Raw genomic sequence first — 18,028 nt, 5'->3', positions numbered from 1 at the left:
CGTGGATAACTTGAGGCGTGATTCAGGTGCGGGGGCCGCAGCTCTGAATATTTTGTAATTTATGTTGCTGCTGTTGTTGCTGCTGCTGTTGTTGTTGCTGTTGTTGTTACTGGCTCTGTTGTTTGGTTGAGAGACTCGCAATCATTCACTTTGGACTGACCCCCAACATCCTGCCTGTGGTTGCCAGACACTCGCAGACCATCATATCAGACACTGAGCAGCTTTTGCCTTTTGATTTTGTAAATTTGATAACAAACCAACTGACGCAGGGCTGATTCAAGCTTGACTATAAATCAGAAATCAGCCTAAAAGGTAAACAAAACCCCAACTCAATCTCTCGCTATCTACCTGCTAAGCCGAAGCATCGAATTATTAAATGTTAATTTAAGCATGAAATTAAGACAATAATTTATACATTTCCAATTGCTTAGCAGCTGTTACGCCTCAGCATTTATCATGTGAATGATGCATAAGGACAATACTTACAGTCAAGACTCAATACTTCGTAGGCTGATGTATATATATTAAAAAAACATATATATATCTTAGATCGTTTTATTTATTGTAAATATTAGTTTTTTTGTGAACGATTAAGTGAACATAGAATGGGAAGAGCACGAGTAGTGCGTTGAGGACAAGGTAAATCTTCCCTTTTCGAACAAAGTTATGCAAGTCACTATTGGGTGAAGACAACGACATTCGGGACTTGCTATGCTGCCAGTATGCCACTTACTAAGAAAAAAATTATTCTCTGCTCTGCCATTTACATGTTTATATTGTCTAAAGCTAAATATTCGATCTTGAAAATTAAATATGCCGATTCTGATTTCGGAAAGTTTTAATATTCGAGCGACAGATTAAAAATTTAAAAAAGGATATCTACATGAATGTTGCAAAAGTTAAATTTTCCACCGATTGTTACTATATGATCCATATAATGCTGTAATTCGGCTTATATGGCTTTTCTGGCATGTTAAGAGAAAAAAGCTAGCAAATGCTTACTTTGATCAAGATATAAAAAGAAAACAACTTGTTTTCCATTCAAAGACTTATTGTTCGCACAATTCTTTCTATAGAACTAAATAATATAGTAGTCCGATGCTCATAAGACTCCACTCAAATATATATAAAGCACAATAAAACTTTAAAATATCAAATTTGGAAAAGGAGTCTTAGAAAACAAAAAAGATTTTTCAGACATGAGCTTCATTTTTGATAAATAATTCCTATTGCAGCTATGGGAAAGTAAACCAATGTTGATAAGATTTTGCTCACATTCAAGGAGCATAGCAAAACTAAGAAATGCAAAGATTGGCTGGAATATCTTGAATAACAAAGAAACTGTCAATGCAATTGACCAATAATTAATATGGCAGCTATCAGATACGGCTGGCAAAAGTTAATGAATATCTAGGCTGAGAGACTAATTTGCATAGAAACAGCTGTCTAGGCTCGGCTGTTGACGCTGATCAAGAATATATCAAGAATATATACATAAATTAAAAGGGTTCGAACAGAATTATAATAATGTTTTATATAAAAGAACATTTAAAAATATTAATATGTTTAAATTTATTGGACCGTATAAGAAAAAACTATACATAATATTAAATTTGATTTAGTTAAACAAACTTAAATATGTGAAAAAGTAGTACACCTGTCGTGTGTGTTATGCACACTTTATAAGTTTTAATTGTGTCTGCGTTATTCAGAATTCCTGCCGCCTTAACAAACAGCAAAAACATTTCCAAGCAATTAAACCCAAAGCAATTTTTGGCCAGAAATTCGCCTAACACACCCATTCACACACACACACATGAACGCAAATATTTTAATTTGTATTTATTTTAATGCTTGAACGCCTTCTATAAAACGACAGGCGTTAAACCCACACGTAGTGCGGCGAGAAACAGATCTCCCTTTATATTCCACCTCTCCAACAGCTACCGGCCACAACTAGCCGGAAATTCCTTTGAGCTATTCTTTTAATGCTGTGCCAATCTCCCGCCCAGCCCAGAAACCCCTCGGCGCCTCAAGTTATGCACCAACTTTTGTTGGTTAGTCCAGGCACAAACATGAAACGAATTGCCGGCGGTTGGAAGAGGGAAAGGCACATCGGGCTTTTGACTGCAGCACACTTTAGCATCTAATAAACCTTAATGGGCATGTGCATAATAATAAAATTTCATTAAATTACCCAGAGCGGGGCGGCGAGGCAAACTACAAGCAAAAAAAAAAAAACAGGCAACCAAATGAGGCATACGCAAATTTGCGTTTTGAAAAAAAAATAAGAAGAAAATTTAGATAAGTTGCCAAAAACGGGCGGTGGTCACTTGAGTGTTTGTCGTGTGTGTGTGTGTGTGTGTGTGTGTGTGTGTGTGTAAGCCACCCCTCAAATTCTCATGCATGTATTGGTTGACAGAAAAGGCCTGAAACAATTCAATTACGCTGCAAAATGTGTGGCCTATATGTATATGTGTGTGTGTGTGTGTGTGTGTGTGTGTGTGTCTGTCTGTGTGTGTGACGTGTAATAAAGTTTCATTTTATAGACCTGCCAGCACTTTGGAGCAGCTATTTGCGACGCCAGAGCCGCAGTCGGAGCTGCAGCCTCAAAAGCATAACTCGTGCTCATCAGAGTGACCCCCGACACATGCTTTTGTTGTTATTGTTATTGTTGTTGTTGTTGCATTTTGCACAAGTTTTGCTGAAAATTGAAAGCATTGCTGCGGTCAGTGTCTTTGTCGTTTTTCTGACCCAGGAAATTCTTCAGAATTACTTTTACAGTTCGAGTTCTTGTTGTTTCTGTGGCAGCTGCCCAAAAAGGCGCACTAAACACTAAATAAAATTTTAGTTTTCAACTGTGTACGCACACACGCACACGCACACACATGCAGCAGAATGCCGCAATGTCCTTGGGCATATGTGCAGCCTGTGCGTTCTGCTCCCCGTCTGCTGCTTGTTGTCCTGCTGCAGCCCACTGTGTGGCTCTGCCATATTGAACGAAGATTTATTGCAGTGCCAGTTTGTCCAAGTGGAAATAAATCAAATAATTTTCCATGTGGAAAAATTTCCCAGTTAAAAAACAAAAAAAAAAAATGAAAATTAAAAACCAAAACGAGCAACAAAAAAAAATTGACTAGAAAACGCCAACAAACACAACAAAAGTCAAGTGAGGCACAAGCAGAAGGCGCAGCCAGCTGCTAGCAAGGCTCATTGTGTAATTTACTCATTATACAAGCGTGTGTGTGTGGGTCTCTGTGTGTCTGCGCTTGCAAGTGCACTGTGAAAAGTGCAGATACCGCCGCCCTGTCAGACTGGCGGCCCCAGTGTTTGCTCATTTTACATACTTACAAAACAACAAGAGAAACACAAGTCAGTTAGCTTGGCTGTTGGTGCATATGCATGAGGAGTCCTTTGGCCAGTCGCTGGGTCGTTCGCTTCACTCTGAACTTTGCACTGCGCCGCTGTATTTTTATATTAGCGCACATTGCGCATACGCCCCGTGCACTCTTGCCACATTACCTAACTGTCATTGTCCAGAAATTAACGAAAATATATGTATGCATGAATGTGTGTGTGTGTGTGTGTGTGTGTTTGTACACCCAGACACTCTGGGAAAAGGCACTGCGAGTTTTCAGCTCTGACGAAAAAAAATAGTAGAAAACTTTTGCATTTCCTCGTGCTAATGTATGTTAATTACAGGGGGATTTGCCATGCAGAGGATTTGCATTTTAATTTATGCACCGAAAAATTTGCGTTTTTCTACAAAACAAAAAATACAAAATAAAATTAACACGGCAGCAGGCCAAAGTAGTTGAGGAAAAACAAACCGAAAACGGACAACAAAATAATGACACAAATGAGAAGCTACAACAACGCAATCACCTCGCTGTTTGTGTGTATGCATGTGTGTGTGTATGTGTGAATGCTTGTGATATGTGTGTATGTATGTGCTTGAAAGCATTAAGGAGTAAGTGTTATGTTGATGGGTATGCAGGGGGACAGTTCACATGAAATTAACTAATGAAAGTTATTTGAATTATATTTATTTAGGGATTGGCTACTGAAAAAACAAACTCTATAGAAAAATTAAAATGTTCAATTATTATCAAAATTATTCCTAAAAGAATAGGAACTAATTAGTCGGGATTGGCTGACTAGATGATACCGTGAACCCCGCGTTCAGGTAACTTTACACAGAGTCTTTTTAGATTTATAAATTAAATTTCTTTTATACATACAAAGACGCGCCGCGTGTTGCCTTTTTGACTGAGAAATTTTGAAATTGTTTAAAACCCAATCTTAAGACGCAAAAGACGCCCGAAGCGCGAGCTACTCCCAGGTCAGCTGAGCTCGGACATACGGCTTTGGGTGAGTCGGTCAGAAAGCACGGTCGAACTAACTTTTACTTGACACAACTACTAACAGGGCACGGGTGCTTTAGATCTTATTTATGAAGGTTTAAGGACGAAACAGACATTTTTTGCACATACAGTGCATGATTATCTGTTAAACTGAAATAGCTGAGCTAATGCATTATTGGTAGACTTTCCATAGTTAACGAATTGTTAGACATCCTACTCAGCACGCAAAACAATTGGATCTATATTATTACCACAGTTGCACAGATAGGCAAATCATTGTGTCGCGCTGAAAGACCTAGATGAGAATCCAGCTGAGCCATCTATGCCATCTGCCCCTCGTGAAGATTTGCCCCTCTCATGAGGGATACGGAGAGTAAGTGGATTTGTAGTTATTAAAAGTTACACTTTTAAAAAAAAAGACACCCAAATGCATGTAAATCTGTTTTTAAGACTTACACATCTAAGTATATCCCCCTCGAATATTGCATACAAAATTTAGTCATATTATGCGTTTGATAACAGAAAACTTAAATTCAAAATTTAATTAGCTGAATCTATAGGTATATATAGGGCGGTGATGATTAACAGGCAGACTGTTAAACAAATTTGCAGTCGATGATGCTCCTCCACTGACAAAGTTTTCCACGAAAACAGCTTGGCCTGTAAGTAGATTAAGCACTCTTGCACAAGAGGATTCGGAAGAAACGCCTTTCGCCTTAATTTTGTCCACTAAGCTACTTCGAACATGAATTCTAAGAATCATATGACACGACAACGTTAGAAACTCCGTTTTGTTTCCTTTACAGATTACAGGAACATCTAGCCAGGTATTCCGCGAAGCTTAGCAGCTGGTTCCGGCACAAATTGCGAGCTTCCAAGTTACCAAGAAGTTGCCCCAATAAACATGGGATGAATTAAATCTATATTTTCTTGTTACACTGTGTCATGTAACGTCCATATTCTGTTTACACGACATGTCATAAGTTTCATATATGTTAGCTATATTCAGATAACAAAAGAACTAAATCAATAAGATCTCATACTTTTCTACTATGCTCCCTTTGTCATAGAAGTACATATCACGCTCTGATTAATACGCGGAATATACCTGATTTAAGCTTAGAAATATAATTTCATTATTTCATACCCACTTTCATAACAACTCACCACAGATGCACTCAGACAGGCAGCAACCATAAACAGAATAGATGAGAACACAGAGAATTTCGCAGGGCTCTCAGTAGGGCTTCTCAGTTGTTCAATTAAATTAACACAAAGCCCAAGTACACGCAGTAATGCTGCCTATGTGCGCGAGCCACATCTAAAGGGTGTGAGGCATAGGCAGGGGGCGGGGCTATGGACTGCAGTGTGGGAAGTGGCAATCTCGGCAAAGCCTGTGACGAGTAAATAACTTAAGCATTGGAATTTCCACACTAAAAGACACAAACACATAGGCAAAAGCAGAGCTACAATAGCGGAGCTGCTCTTAACTAGGCAAGTGTATGACTGTACGTGTGTGTGTGTGTGTGTGTGTGTGTGCGTGGGTGTGAGCATGTGTTAGTTAAGCGTCTTACTCGAGTATTTATATATTTACATTGTGAATATTTAATAGAGATATGCGACGGATTACAACTATCTCCAACAGCAAACTGGAGTTGTCGTGTGTGTGTGCGTGTAGAAAAATGTGCGAGGCAACTAAAAGAGAATATTTAATGAGAAACAACAACTAACGAGGCGGAGGAGCGAGAGCTCAAAAGAGCGAGTTAAGGGGCCAACATACACGAGCACAATTCTGTTCGCTTTATTTCACTTAAATTAATATTGCATAACCAAAGAATGCGCTGCACTGGGCGCTTTGCATTAGCTAAAAGCGAGCTGCACAGCAAATGGCTAAAAGACAACAGATTCCTTCAGCTGGCTCTGAATGGCCTACGGCTTAAATCATTCAAGCGTTATTTTTATGACTCGAACGGGACGAGCAGAACCAGTGAATGCTACTCGTTGCGCTCGCTGCCCACCAACTATTTAAACAAGTAACAAGGCTCTACTCAAGAGTGTTCGACTTGAAGATACGCTCCATAACTATAATATGAAAAACATGAGTCTAATCTGGATCTGTGTATACTCTACAAGAACCAACACCGCAATTTTGGTGTCTCCCAGCTCTTATAAACTATAAGATATGCAGAAAACCCTAACCCAATATCGAATTTTATCGATACGCGGAAGTAGGGTGAGTTATCGATGATTATTCTACAGAAGCTTATCTATTGCATACTTTTGCACTCAACTCATTATACCCTTCTCGCACATGCTCACTGGGTTCAGGGTATAAAAAGCAATTTTTTAGTTAATTAAACGACAAAGAAAATGAAAAGAGCGCAGCAAACTCACTCGCACACTGCTACTGACTCTGGCATCGCCTTGAGCCCCGAAAATAACAGCAGGAGTAGTCAAAGTCAATTGCCAGTTGCAGATGCAAAGAGAAACAAGTTGAACAATGGAATGGACAGCATGATGAACATTTGTATGGTCACTTTGAGGTTGATCCTGGGGAAGGAACTTATGTTCTATGCAATACCCTGCCGGACTACTAACCATACCAAATGATAACAAGAAAGTTTAAATCAATTTAATATGAGAATGTTATATATTTATGTGTGCCTTAGTTGACCATTCGAAAATGCCTCACATGAAATATAACCGCGATTAATAAAAAACGGCTGTAAGGTTCATATGTTGTTAACTTTTATTAAATTGGCTATTTTGGGCGTAGCTTAAGATAATTTGGAAAAGGGCTTGATCGAGGGCTCGATTTGTCTGGACCGATAGTTTTGTGAATTTATACACCGCATATAGCCTTAATATTTAATTGTTTATTTATACTGTTATTATAGGTATAGAATATAGTTATAAACTATCAAGTAAACCTTTTATATAGCACTGACTATTTGGCTAAAGCAGTACTACATCCATACTCTACCATGGAAACCAAGAGCAAAAGCGAAAGACCTCGACTACTTATTGCAGTGAAAACTAAAATCTACGTAAACTTTGTCCTATTCAAGAAACCTTGTTGTCAGATATTCAGGAAATACCTGAGATGACAAACTATATTTATCGATTTCGGCTTAAGTCAGGGAGTTGTCTAAATTAAACATTAAATTTAATTTAATGTACTGAAAGAACAGGTTAGAGGAGTTATATGTGTTTAAACAAAAATGACAATGGTTAGCATAGCTTCATTCCGTTAAGGACACAAGTTTAGGCCTAGATATTTATATCTCAAGTATTTTCTATAATCTTGACTTGTTCGCTTGCTGCAGATTGATGCTTCTTGATAGTCTATCGATTCCTATGCCGATATTTATCAGCACAGCTATCGATTTGATGTGAATGGCCATGGAACGAGTTGGCAGACGCCTATAGTTTTATTTTAATACTTTGACTCTTGTTCGTAAACTTATTTTCTGAGCATGCAGTCAGACGGACGTTGCTACAGCGTCTCGACTGTTGATCAAGAATTTATATATATTTTTGGTTTATATGGGATAGTAAAACTCATATTTTTTAACTGCGCTCATCGGTTAATTGAATTTCATAGGCGCAAGAGCCATTCGTCCTTTCTTAACGCACACCAAATCAAACTCAAGAATGCGCATTCCACAAATTTTAAGCGTGCAGACATCCTGCTGCGATACTTGCTTGCAACAATGTTTTGGGCGCATTGCGTGCAATCAATGCTAATGAATTTTAATGGCTGTAATCAAACTGGCTGCTTTATCTGTTTGGCCACACTCACGGCTAATGAGGCCGAAGAGCGAGAGAAATGGCCAGGAATGCAAATATAAAGCAGAAATTAGGGACCCAGCGAAATGCGCAACATTGTTAGGGAAATGTTTACTACTTTTGGCCATTTGTCGCATTACGTTTATCCTCTTATTTATTTGCGCTAATTTACAGCGTATTTAACAGCAAAACGTATTGTTTTTCTTTTTTTATGCTGACTCCTTTTTGACCATGTTTGTTATTAACAACAGCGTAATCATCTCAGCTAGCACTCTTTAGTTGGGTTCGTTGTTTTTTTTCTTTTTCTAAATTGTCCTTTGTTTTTCTTTTTTGCTTAGCCCCAAACGGTTTTCATGCTCTAATTAAGTGCATTTACTCTAATGAGCAAAAATGGCAACTGCACTGGCTGCAGCAGTAGCAGTAGCAGTAACAGCAGCTGCAGTAGCCGCAAAAAATGTCACAGTCGCAGTCACAGCTCCGTGAAAGAGGCGACCGTGCGTGAAAACTTTCCTAGTAGAGTGGCTAAGCGTGTGGTTTATTTTTTGTTGATTCTCACTGAAGTGTTTTTCAGCTAAGTGCATCATAATTTAAGGTTGTCATCAAGCTCTAGGTCAGGAAAGGTTAGGTTAGGTTAGGTTAGGTTAGTGCGGTAGACGAGGGCAGTTTGCCCTCGACATGAGATTAGCCCAAAGTTGGGCTCTTGGCATGACGCACTCGACTGATCCATTTTCCCTTTCCCAGAGCAGAAAATTAGCAATATGGGGCGCACTTAGTTCCACACGGATGAACCTAAAATGAATCTTTGGGTGGTAAGATCAGAAATGAGAATGCTGCTGCTTTCTCTTCCGCATCACAACTTCTCCTGCAGATAGAACTCTGCCAGCCAAAATCTAGTAATGGCTCGGGATTCTACTTCGCAGTCTAGCGTCTGTTGCTTGCTGGCATTACAAGCTTGAATTCTTTTCGTAATATGAGCCTACAACTGGCTTCTGCTATACCGATGATGTTCTTATCGTATATATCATTCTCAGTCCCTGTGGGAGCATTCTCAGTCCCCATATGAGATAATTTGCAAGCTGCTTGGCTTTCACTAGAAGAAGCTGAGCAATCATAGAGAGTTCTTCTGGAGTGTAAAAGGTTACCTAAAACAGTGCTAAATTCAATGAGCCCCCCCTCCCATGCGGTATCTAGCTTAAGCCCGACTGACATTATCCGAACCGAGATTCTTGTCACAGGCGGATAAGGATTTCAATCTTTCCTGAATGCGAAATCGAGTTTGGAAAGGGATAGATACTTCCCCTTCTACAGTAGCCAGTAGCAAGGAGGTTTAGGGGGTGCCCTCAAATATGTTGGAGAGAAGTATTTTAAGCCTCTGAAGGGGTAGGAGTTGTTTACCCCATAAAGTCGATGGGAGGGATATAAACGATGACATACAGAGCATTCTTCTCCTATTGGGAGCCCGTAGAATAGGATCCTCTGGAAGATTGCCGTGTATAGCGTGTGGAGAACGTGTGCCTAGCACATTTAACCCGAAATATATTCCACTCACATACATATATGCAACTGTATAAGCTGGTCTGGCTGGTCAGCCATTTGTCTATGCAAAATTTCTGCCGCTCATTAGTGCAATTTGCATGCATGACGGCAAATTGAGGCCCAGTTTTAAACCAACAACCGTGTCCGTCTAACTGTGCCATTCAAAATAAATGCATACTCAGATACAGATACACATACAGCCACAGCTATAGTTATAGATACAGATACAATTGCATTTAGCTGGTACGTTCATCAAATGCAGAACAAGAGACCGGACACTGAGCCAGACGCAGGCGGAGACCAAAGGCAGCTCGTTCGTTGTCGAATTCAAATATGTGTATTTTTATTTGACTATGTGCACACGAAACGCACACTAAGCGGCTATTGTTTTTGGCAATTGTGTGTGTGTGTGTGTGTGCATGCACACCCTCTCAGCCCCCTTTTCGACTTAACCAAACCCGTTCCATGCTGTCCAGATTCGGCGACACTAAGTAAACAACAACGCAGCTGTGGTGTAGAATAGCATACCAAGCCCCTGGCCTGTTTGCGCTGCAGGCCTTTGCAAATATGCAAATATGTATGCGCCACCACCAGCACCACCACCAGCAGCTGCAGCTGCACCACCACCACCCACAGCTAAACGGCGCTTGTAGCTTGCAGTTTGCCCACAATGCGATAACATTTCGTTGGTTTCCAGCTTGGCGTCAAATGCAGATAAAACACAAAACGTTCCAAACTAGTTTGACAAAAAAAAAAGAAAAACAGCAGCAGCTACAGCAACAGCAAAGGCAACAAGAACAACAAATTTTTCGAAAAACCAAATTCATTTTCAATTAAGGACATTTCAACATATATCGACAGAGTGCAAGCTCGCCCCACAACTGACTGCTGCCTAATGCTTTTTGTGCAGTGTTCCTGGGAACAGTGGAAATATTTGAAATGCTAAATAAATTACGTATACGTACGTCTGCCAGAGCTATATACGTATGCATGCATATATGCATTACATTTGTGTGTTTTGTATTGTACGAATACATATATATGGATATAGTTTTTGGCAATTTACAGTCGCCGCTGTTGACACTCGCTGGCCATATGGCCAGAGTGTCAGAATGTGGTCAAAATGCCAATTGCAAAACAATTGCATTTTGGTTACTTTGCTGTTAAATCCGGAATTTCGATGGCAGCCAACTAACCGACATTGCGACGGGCTTCCGTTGACACTAGGGACACTCGGGCCATTTGGGGTGCCAGCTGCTTGGCTAACTGTTAAGGGGTGTGCGTTGGCCAGGTCGGCTGAGGGGCACGCTGGCTTGTCATATGTATGCACAAAGACAATAAAAAGCTAGAAGCCTGAGCTTAAAAGCAAATTATTGTAGCTCAGCTCAGCTCACACACACACGCATTGATAGTTGTGCGAGTGTGTATAAATCTCCTGCTGCATTGCGTGAATTTCATTTCGCACTCGATTTTCCTTTATATGCTTATTGTTGTTGCCACGGTTACTGTAACAGTTGTTGTTGCTGCTGCAGAGCAATGGTCAAATTTGCAGACGACAAGCATTTTTGACATATTCGCCAATGAAAAACTCGCCTAGCAACACAATAAAAAACAAAAAACCCCAAAAAGCAATTAAATTGCACACTTTAAAATGCAACAAAAAAGAATGTGTCAAACAAAATGAAAGAAGCAGCACTAAGCAACAGTATTATAAAGCAGGCAAATAAGAAGAAGCATAAAACGATACCCTGTAGTCAGATCTAAATGCACAACACTCACATACATACATATGCATGTCGTATCCTCTGAACCACAATATAGATTAAAGCTTTTGTAATTATCATCCAATATGAAATGTGAATGTTAGTTATGTAAAGATACATATATATTTATAGAAAACTATATTGATAATTACAATATTATCTCATGTGCTAAATTTTTGAAGCTACCCTTTAAAATGTAGCCTAATTTCACCAGCCTCAACATTCCTTACATTTAAAAACTTCACATTCTGTAATTTCATTAGCAATGCCAAAAATACCGCTTTTTTTAATAAACAGCGGATCGGTTTGATTTGATTTACCTAAGCGGCGAATTTTTTCCTCCCAAAGGTCAAATAATACGGCCTAGTATTAGAAGCTCCATTTAATGGACTCTTTCCGAAATTTGGCCATCTTTAAATATTCAAATATTAAAATGTTAATTTAAAGTTACCCCTATCTATAGCAGCTGTTTATGGGAATAATATTTGCATATTTTTCATAACAGCGATACGATTTTCTGTAAATCATAGCAAGAACACGAATTACATTTACTGCAAATGTGAAAAATGTTGTTTCTTATGGAAAAACCCCCATTAGCATTCACAAAATATACAACATTCGTCAAAATGGAAGAAATGTTGTTAGTGGAATTAGGCTTTCATTTAATTTGATATTCTAATAAAATAAAACAATCGATTGTACTGTGAAATATCGATGATTTATACTCAAGTAAAAATTCAAATATGTATCGTAAAGGTTTATTCCCAACAATTTCTGTTTTCATAAGAGGAACCCTTCAGGAAGGGAGAGGGTAAAAGTATATATTTCTATCGTTACATTATATTCCACAAAACTTTAAAAATTGGCATTAGAGTTTATATTTTCATCATTTACTTGAGTTGGGGGAACTATCGATAGCATAAACATTATTGAGAAACTATCCCGCTATTAATATTTTGACATCTTTAATAAAAATATATTTGAAAAAAGAAACGAACTATCGTTTCGAGTCAACCAAATTTATCACGCAGGTTAACACAAGATTAAAATTTTAATGCTGATTAGGAATATATTATCCTTTATTACCTACATACTTTTACACAAAATCAATTCACCCCTCTTGGCCACTTCGAGAGTACAGGGTATACAAAATAAAAAAGAGGTTATCGTTCACAGACGCATATGTGCCCAATTGCATATGACATGCAAATACATTTAATTTCAAAAACTATGCTAATAAAAGCAACTGCAAAACACGTTCAGTTTCTATGACTATTTGCCAAATCTGCTGTTGAGTTATTTTTGCTTTTATATTTGATTTTCTTTTTCAGAAAAATAAGCAATCGAAATGAATTTTGCAAAATTTTAAATGGATTTTTTTTCTGTAGTATTGCAATGCAATAACAGCTCGTCCATAACATTTAAATTTAGTTTGGGCGATTTAAATATTTCCCTGAAAGCTGATTTACTGACTGAATATCAAGTTTTCATCACTTTTCTTTGTACATACATATGTATGTATGTGAAAGCAAGCACAGAATTTTAAATAATAATAAAAAAAAGTATTCCTAAACATGCCCTACTTTGCGATTCTCAAAAATTAAAGATCGATTTTCAAGCTGTCGTGTTTTGATTAAACATATTAAAAATAAAAAAGTTTTTTTCTCTCTCTCTCTCTCTCTCTCTCTCTCTCTCTATTACTATCTCTATCTCTCTCTTTCAAATTACATTCTTTTGTTTTCCCAAGATTTGTGTCTGTGTGTGTTATCTGAGTGATTATAAAGATCCTTTTCGCTCCTTCAAATAGATGACGAAAATTAGGAATCTGCAGTGCTTGGTATTTGCGTACTAGGAATATCGAGAGGTACCTAAGAGTTCCCAAAGTAGCAGACATAATCCGTCCCATCCCGCTAGCAATTCGCTTTGCTTCTACTGGAAGGATAAGAAGAATAAGGTGCCCCAATACTGGAGCTTGGCTCTCTAGGGCAAGAAAGAGAACACTCAAACAGTGCCATCTACTGAATCTACCTGACAGGATTCTCTAAACCAAAACTTATAGTAACACTTTGATATAATCGACGTAATTAAAAAGTTTTCGCATTAGAGTCTTAACTTTGTACATCTTAGCCTGAATAGCAGTAAGCCTTGTTACATATTTTTCCCTTACACTTAACTAGCTTAAGCTATTAATTAATCCAATAGTAATCTTGTTAATTATAAAAAGTATATACATTTTTACAAAAAAATAATAGCTATAATTTCTTAACATCTTAAAAAATAATCACATCAATTTCAACTGAATGTAAATATAAAATAATATGGAAATGTATTTTTCTCAGTAGAGCTTGAGTATACAAGAAAAGTCTTATATTAACATCGAGCCTTAACGACTGCTTTAAGAAGATTCCGATGTCCGTGCTCAGATAATGCTTCAGCTGCAATCAACAACAATGAGTGGGCAGATCAATTGTAAAGGAAAGAAGAGGCATAGCTTCGCATACGCAACTAATGCAGCATGTAGAAAATTACAGCGAAATGATGCGCAAAATATTTTAACACAAAATGATAAATATTCCGAAGCATCAGCTCAATAAGTAGGACAACATATCCGTGCGCTCTGTGAGGACGTGCTTCTCTCTGGCAACTGCTATGGCAGCAATACACGCGGGTATCATAGGAGCGCACACACACACACACACACACATGTTGGCAGTTAAAAGCGGCAACAAAAGAAATCGCACACATTTCAACGTTTTGAATTTGTAAAAGGATATTTTTCACATTATAATAAGAAATGAGGCTGAGGACGCGCGCCGCATGTTATGACCATGCCCCTGCCCCAGCCATAGCTATGCGGCTTTTCCCCTGCAGGTACACTTAGAAAAAATGTTCGCTAAATTTAGGTGAATCTCCATAAAATTAACATTTTTCCAAATATATTTCGTTTTAAAGAAACTTTTCATATTAAGAAAATATGACACGAAAATATACATTTTTAGAAAATATTTTTCTTAAATTACAAGAAGACACATTTTTCATAAACTTAGTGCTGTTTTCGCTGCGTGTACACCCGCTGGCAGGCACTTTAAAATGCAGAACAGCTGAAAAATCATATAAACACAAATAATAAAATCGACAATTTGGCAAGAGGCGCACGCACATCTACATCTATATATGATATCCTTGTATCCATTTGAGTGTGTGTATGCGTGTGTTTGTGTGTGCGTGAGATGTGCGTGTGCGTGTGTATGTGCGCTATGAGCACATAACTGCAAATGTACTGGCAACAAAACGTGCGGCGATTTTCTAACAAGTCCAACAACACCAATGAAAATTCTGAAAGGAAAAAGGGTTAATTTAACCCACCCATCTCCAAGCCCCACCCCACTAAAAGATAGAATGCAAAAGATTCTTCTTGGAAACTTGCCGACTCGACGCGCATGACCTTAGCTACTCGAAAAAATTGATATAACTCAGGTAATCTAAGACTTTAAAGTGGAACTAATAGAATTAGTAGAACTTAGAAGCTAAGACGGTGCCAACAGTTTAGTGTGAAGATTGGCACAGAAAACAATCCAAAATGTTTTCTATAATAATTTTGATGGCTTTCAATTTAATGCTCTTTGCAAGATCTGAGCAAGCGGAAAGAGAGCTTGTCAGGCCAAGAATTTATGGAGGCCAGGAAAAGACCATCGAACAGCTTGGCGGCTACGCCGCTCAGATTTACCTGGGGTATAGGTTGGTATGCGGCGGCGGCCTACTCAGCGCCCGTTATGTTCTCAGTTCGGCACACTGTTTCGAAGCAGCGGCTTATCAAAAATATCACGTAATCGCCGGCCAGACAGCGCCAAGAAATTATTTCGCAACAGAGAGCACGAAAAATTTAGTGCTTATGTTGAAGATACATCCGGAATATCAGAAAACCAAGTTCGTAGCGGACATCGCCGTGGTGGCGGTAAGTGCACCCCTTTGGGGACCCAATGTGCACTACTTGCCCCTCTGCTCGGCAAAGCCATCAGTAGGCAATGTGGCCACAGTGTCTGGCTGGGGCAACAGCGAATATTCCCTGCAGTACAATCCGCTACGTGTTATGGAGGTGCCTCTCATCTCTGACAGCGAATGCAACCAGAAGATGGAACGCCAGATGCCCGACAATGTGCTCTGCGCCGCCGGCTACAACGGGCGCACAGTCTGCAGAGGCGACTCCGGCGGGCCACTGGTCATCAATGGCGAACTGTGTGGCATCAACACATGGACGTGGGAGTGCGGCAACAACGAGATGCCCGATGTCTACATGAGCGCCTACTTTTATCGGGACTTCATAAAAGCGACAATGGCGACAATGTACACTTAACCAAAATCTAAATGGAGAACGGAACTCTTGAATTTTGGAACAATTCTAATTCGGATAATGTTGACCTCAAATATTTTATAATAAATGATTTTTTTAAAGTTTCATTTAAATTTGGGGTTTTCATAAAATCAATAATTAACTGTATTTTTATTATATGTGTACATGTTTACCAAAACCGGGATTTTTTCAAATGAATTTTCTTAAATATCTTTACAAATCAGCCCACACCCGAAACTTCGGGGCTCATTTAAGAAGAATGGATTTTACGAAAAGTGTGAAATACATATCAGATAAATGTTCACAAAGTTTGTTGGAAATGATCGGATAGTAAACAAATAACTTTTAATCAACCGTTATCCGATTTTTTCAGATCGAATTTCCATAGACGCTTAAGCAACCGCATTTTTCACCAAGGACGCTTTGATTCTACAAAAAGGGTGAGTTTTGGTAAACCAGATCTTCGATCCACATTTCTACCGAGGAAGAATGGATTTTCCGAAAAAGTGAGACACCCGTCAAATGAAATCGAACAAAAATCTGTGAAAATGATTTTGGATCGGATATTAAACAAAAATTGTTTCATACAAACGTTTTTCCCGAATTTCCCACTCTTGCGGGTGGAATTTCCCAAAACCGAAAATAGTAAAACCGCTCCTACTTTGGTTTGGGCTGTGCGTTGATCATCAATCTGTCAGTCAGTCTGTCATCCAGTCAGTCATTCAGTCAGTCGTTCAGTCAGTCAGTCAGAAAAAAAATTTGTATATATATGGAGATAATTTTACAAATATGTTAAGAGTAAAGGTAATAAATATAATAATAGTTAACTTAGATATTTTCTGAATGAACTTTATAAAATATTATTTTAATAAGAAGGTGAAATGTATATACCTCTTAAAGTTAAAGTTTTTGATTATTGCACAGCGTAGTATAACAAATATATTTAAGCACTTAAAGCATATCCAACCAATTTTGTGTGTCACTCAAGATTCAATAAAACAAATTCTATCTTTGTCAAACATTTTCAAACAGAACCCCGCTCAAAATGCAGCCTATTCCGGTGATATTAAGTCTATTGATCGCGCCGATTATTGCAACGACTGAGCTAACCGATAAGCATCTTGTCAAGGCCAGGGTATTTTCGGGTCAAGAAACCAGCATTCAGGAGCTGGGTGGCTATGCAGTGCAGATCTACAAGGGCAGTAAAATGATATGCACTGGCAGCCTCCTAACCAAATTTCACATTCTAACTGCGGCTCATTGCTTCGAAAATTCGGACTATACGAAATTTCACGTGATCGCCGGTCGAACAAACTCAGAAATATTTTTCTACCCTAATGAGATCATAAACTTCGTAGTCAAGCTAAAGATGCATCCGAGCTACAATAAGTTGAGGTACATCGCCGACATTGCCGTGATAAAGGTTAAAAACGCTATCAGAACTCCAGAAGTTAGCTATGTGCCCCTCTGCACACGGAAAATGTCAGCCGGACTTGAAGCCACCGTGTCTGGCTGGGGCGCTAGCGAGTTTACCAGGACCAAAAACTCGCTCCGAGCAATAACGGTGCCCCTCATTTCTAAAGCGGAATGCAACCAGAAGCTGGGCCGCAAAATGCCACGCAACGTGTTCTGCGCCGGCGGCTACAACGGTCGCACGATCTGCAACGGAGACTCCGGCGGACCGCTGGTCATCCGGGGCGAACTGTGCGGCGTCAGCGTATGGACATATGAATGTGGTAACAAGTTGATGCCCGATGTCTATATGAGTGTGAACTTTTATCGAAACTTTATCAATGAAACTATTGCGGAAATGGGCGACTAGCTAAAAACTCCATAGGAACTCATACTATCAACAATTCTTGTGTATTTCGATTTCGTGTTTGAGTTAGAAGAAAGGAAGAAAGACAAAAAAAAAGTGATCTCAATAAAGTCAAAATATGTATGGATAAGGAATTGAACATTAATAAATTTCAATAATGACATTTAAGTTTCTTTATCATATTTCCTAAAACTATCTCTTGGGGTCGTTCAATATGGATTTACTTACGAGTGCTAATGTGTGCCGAAGATGTTGTTCCTTGCATATAAGGATTTGGCCTCCCGTAATGTACTACATGCCTTACATTCTTGGTGTTTAGTTAATCTTTTACATCTAGACTGTACCAAATGACTTTCTATAGAAACTCCCCCCAAAACCCCCGTACCGGTAATCAAATTAATGATCG

At 38.8% G+C, this 18,028-nt stretch overlaps 1 protein-coding gene across 1 annotated transcript; it reads left to right on the top strand.

Annotated features, from left to right (window-relative positions):
* The first annotated feature begins 15,013 nt into the window (after positions 1 to 15,013).
* LOC135437088 (transmembrane protease serine 11D) lies at positions 15,014 to 17,785 on the top strand. The gene is made up of 2 exons (XM_064694926.1): positions 15,014 to 15,803; positions 16,828 to 17,785. The coding sequence occupies exons 1-2, from the start codon at positions 15,033 to 15,035 to the stop codon at positions 17,623 to 17,625; spliced, it is 1,569 nt and encodes a 522-aa protein (XP_064550996.1). The 5' UTR covers positions 15,014 to 15,032; the 3' UTR covers positions 17,626 to 17,785.
* The last annotated feature ends 243 nt before the right edge of the window (positions 17,786 to 18,028 follow it).

The sequence above is a fragment of the Drosophila montana genome, unplaced genomic scaffold, assembly GCF_035044405.1.
Source record: "Drosophila montana isolate Dmon_TW-CO22-7 unplaced genomic scaffold, ASM3504440v1 contig_3733_1, whole genome shotgun sequence".
Lineage (NCBI taxonomy): Eukaryota > Metazoa > Arthropoda > Insecta > Diptera > Drosophilidae > Drosophila > Drosophila montana.
This window is presented reverse-complemented; position numbering and strand designations above follow the sequence as displayed.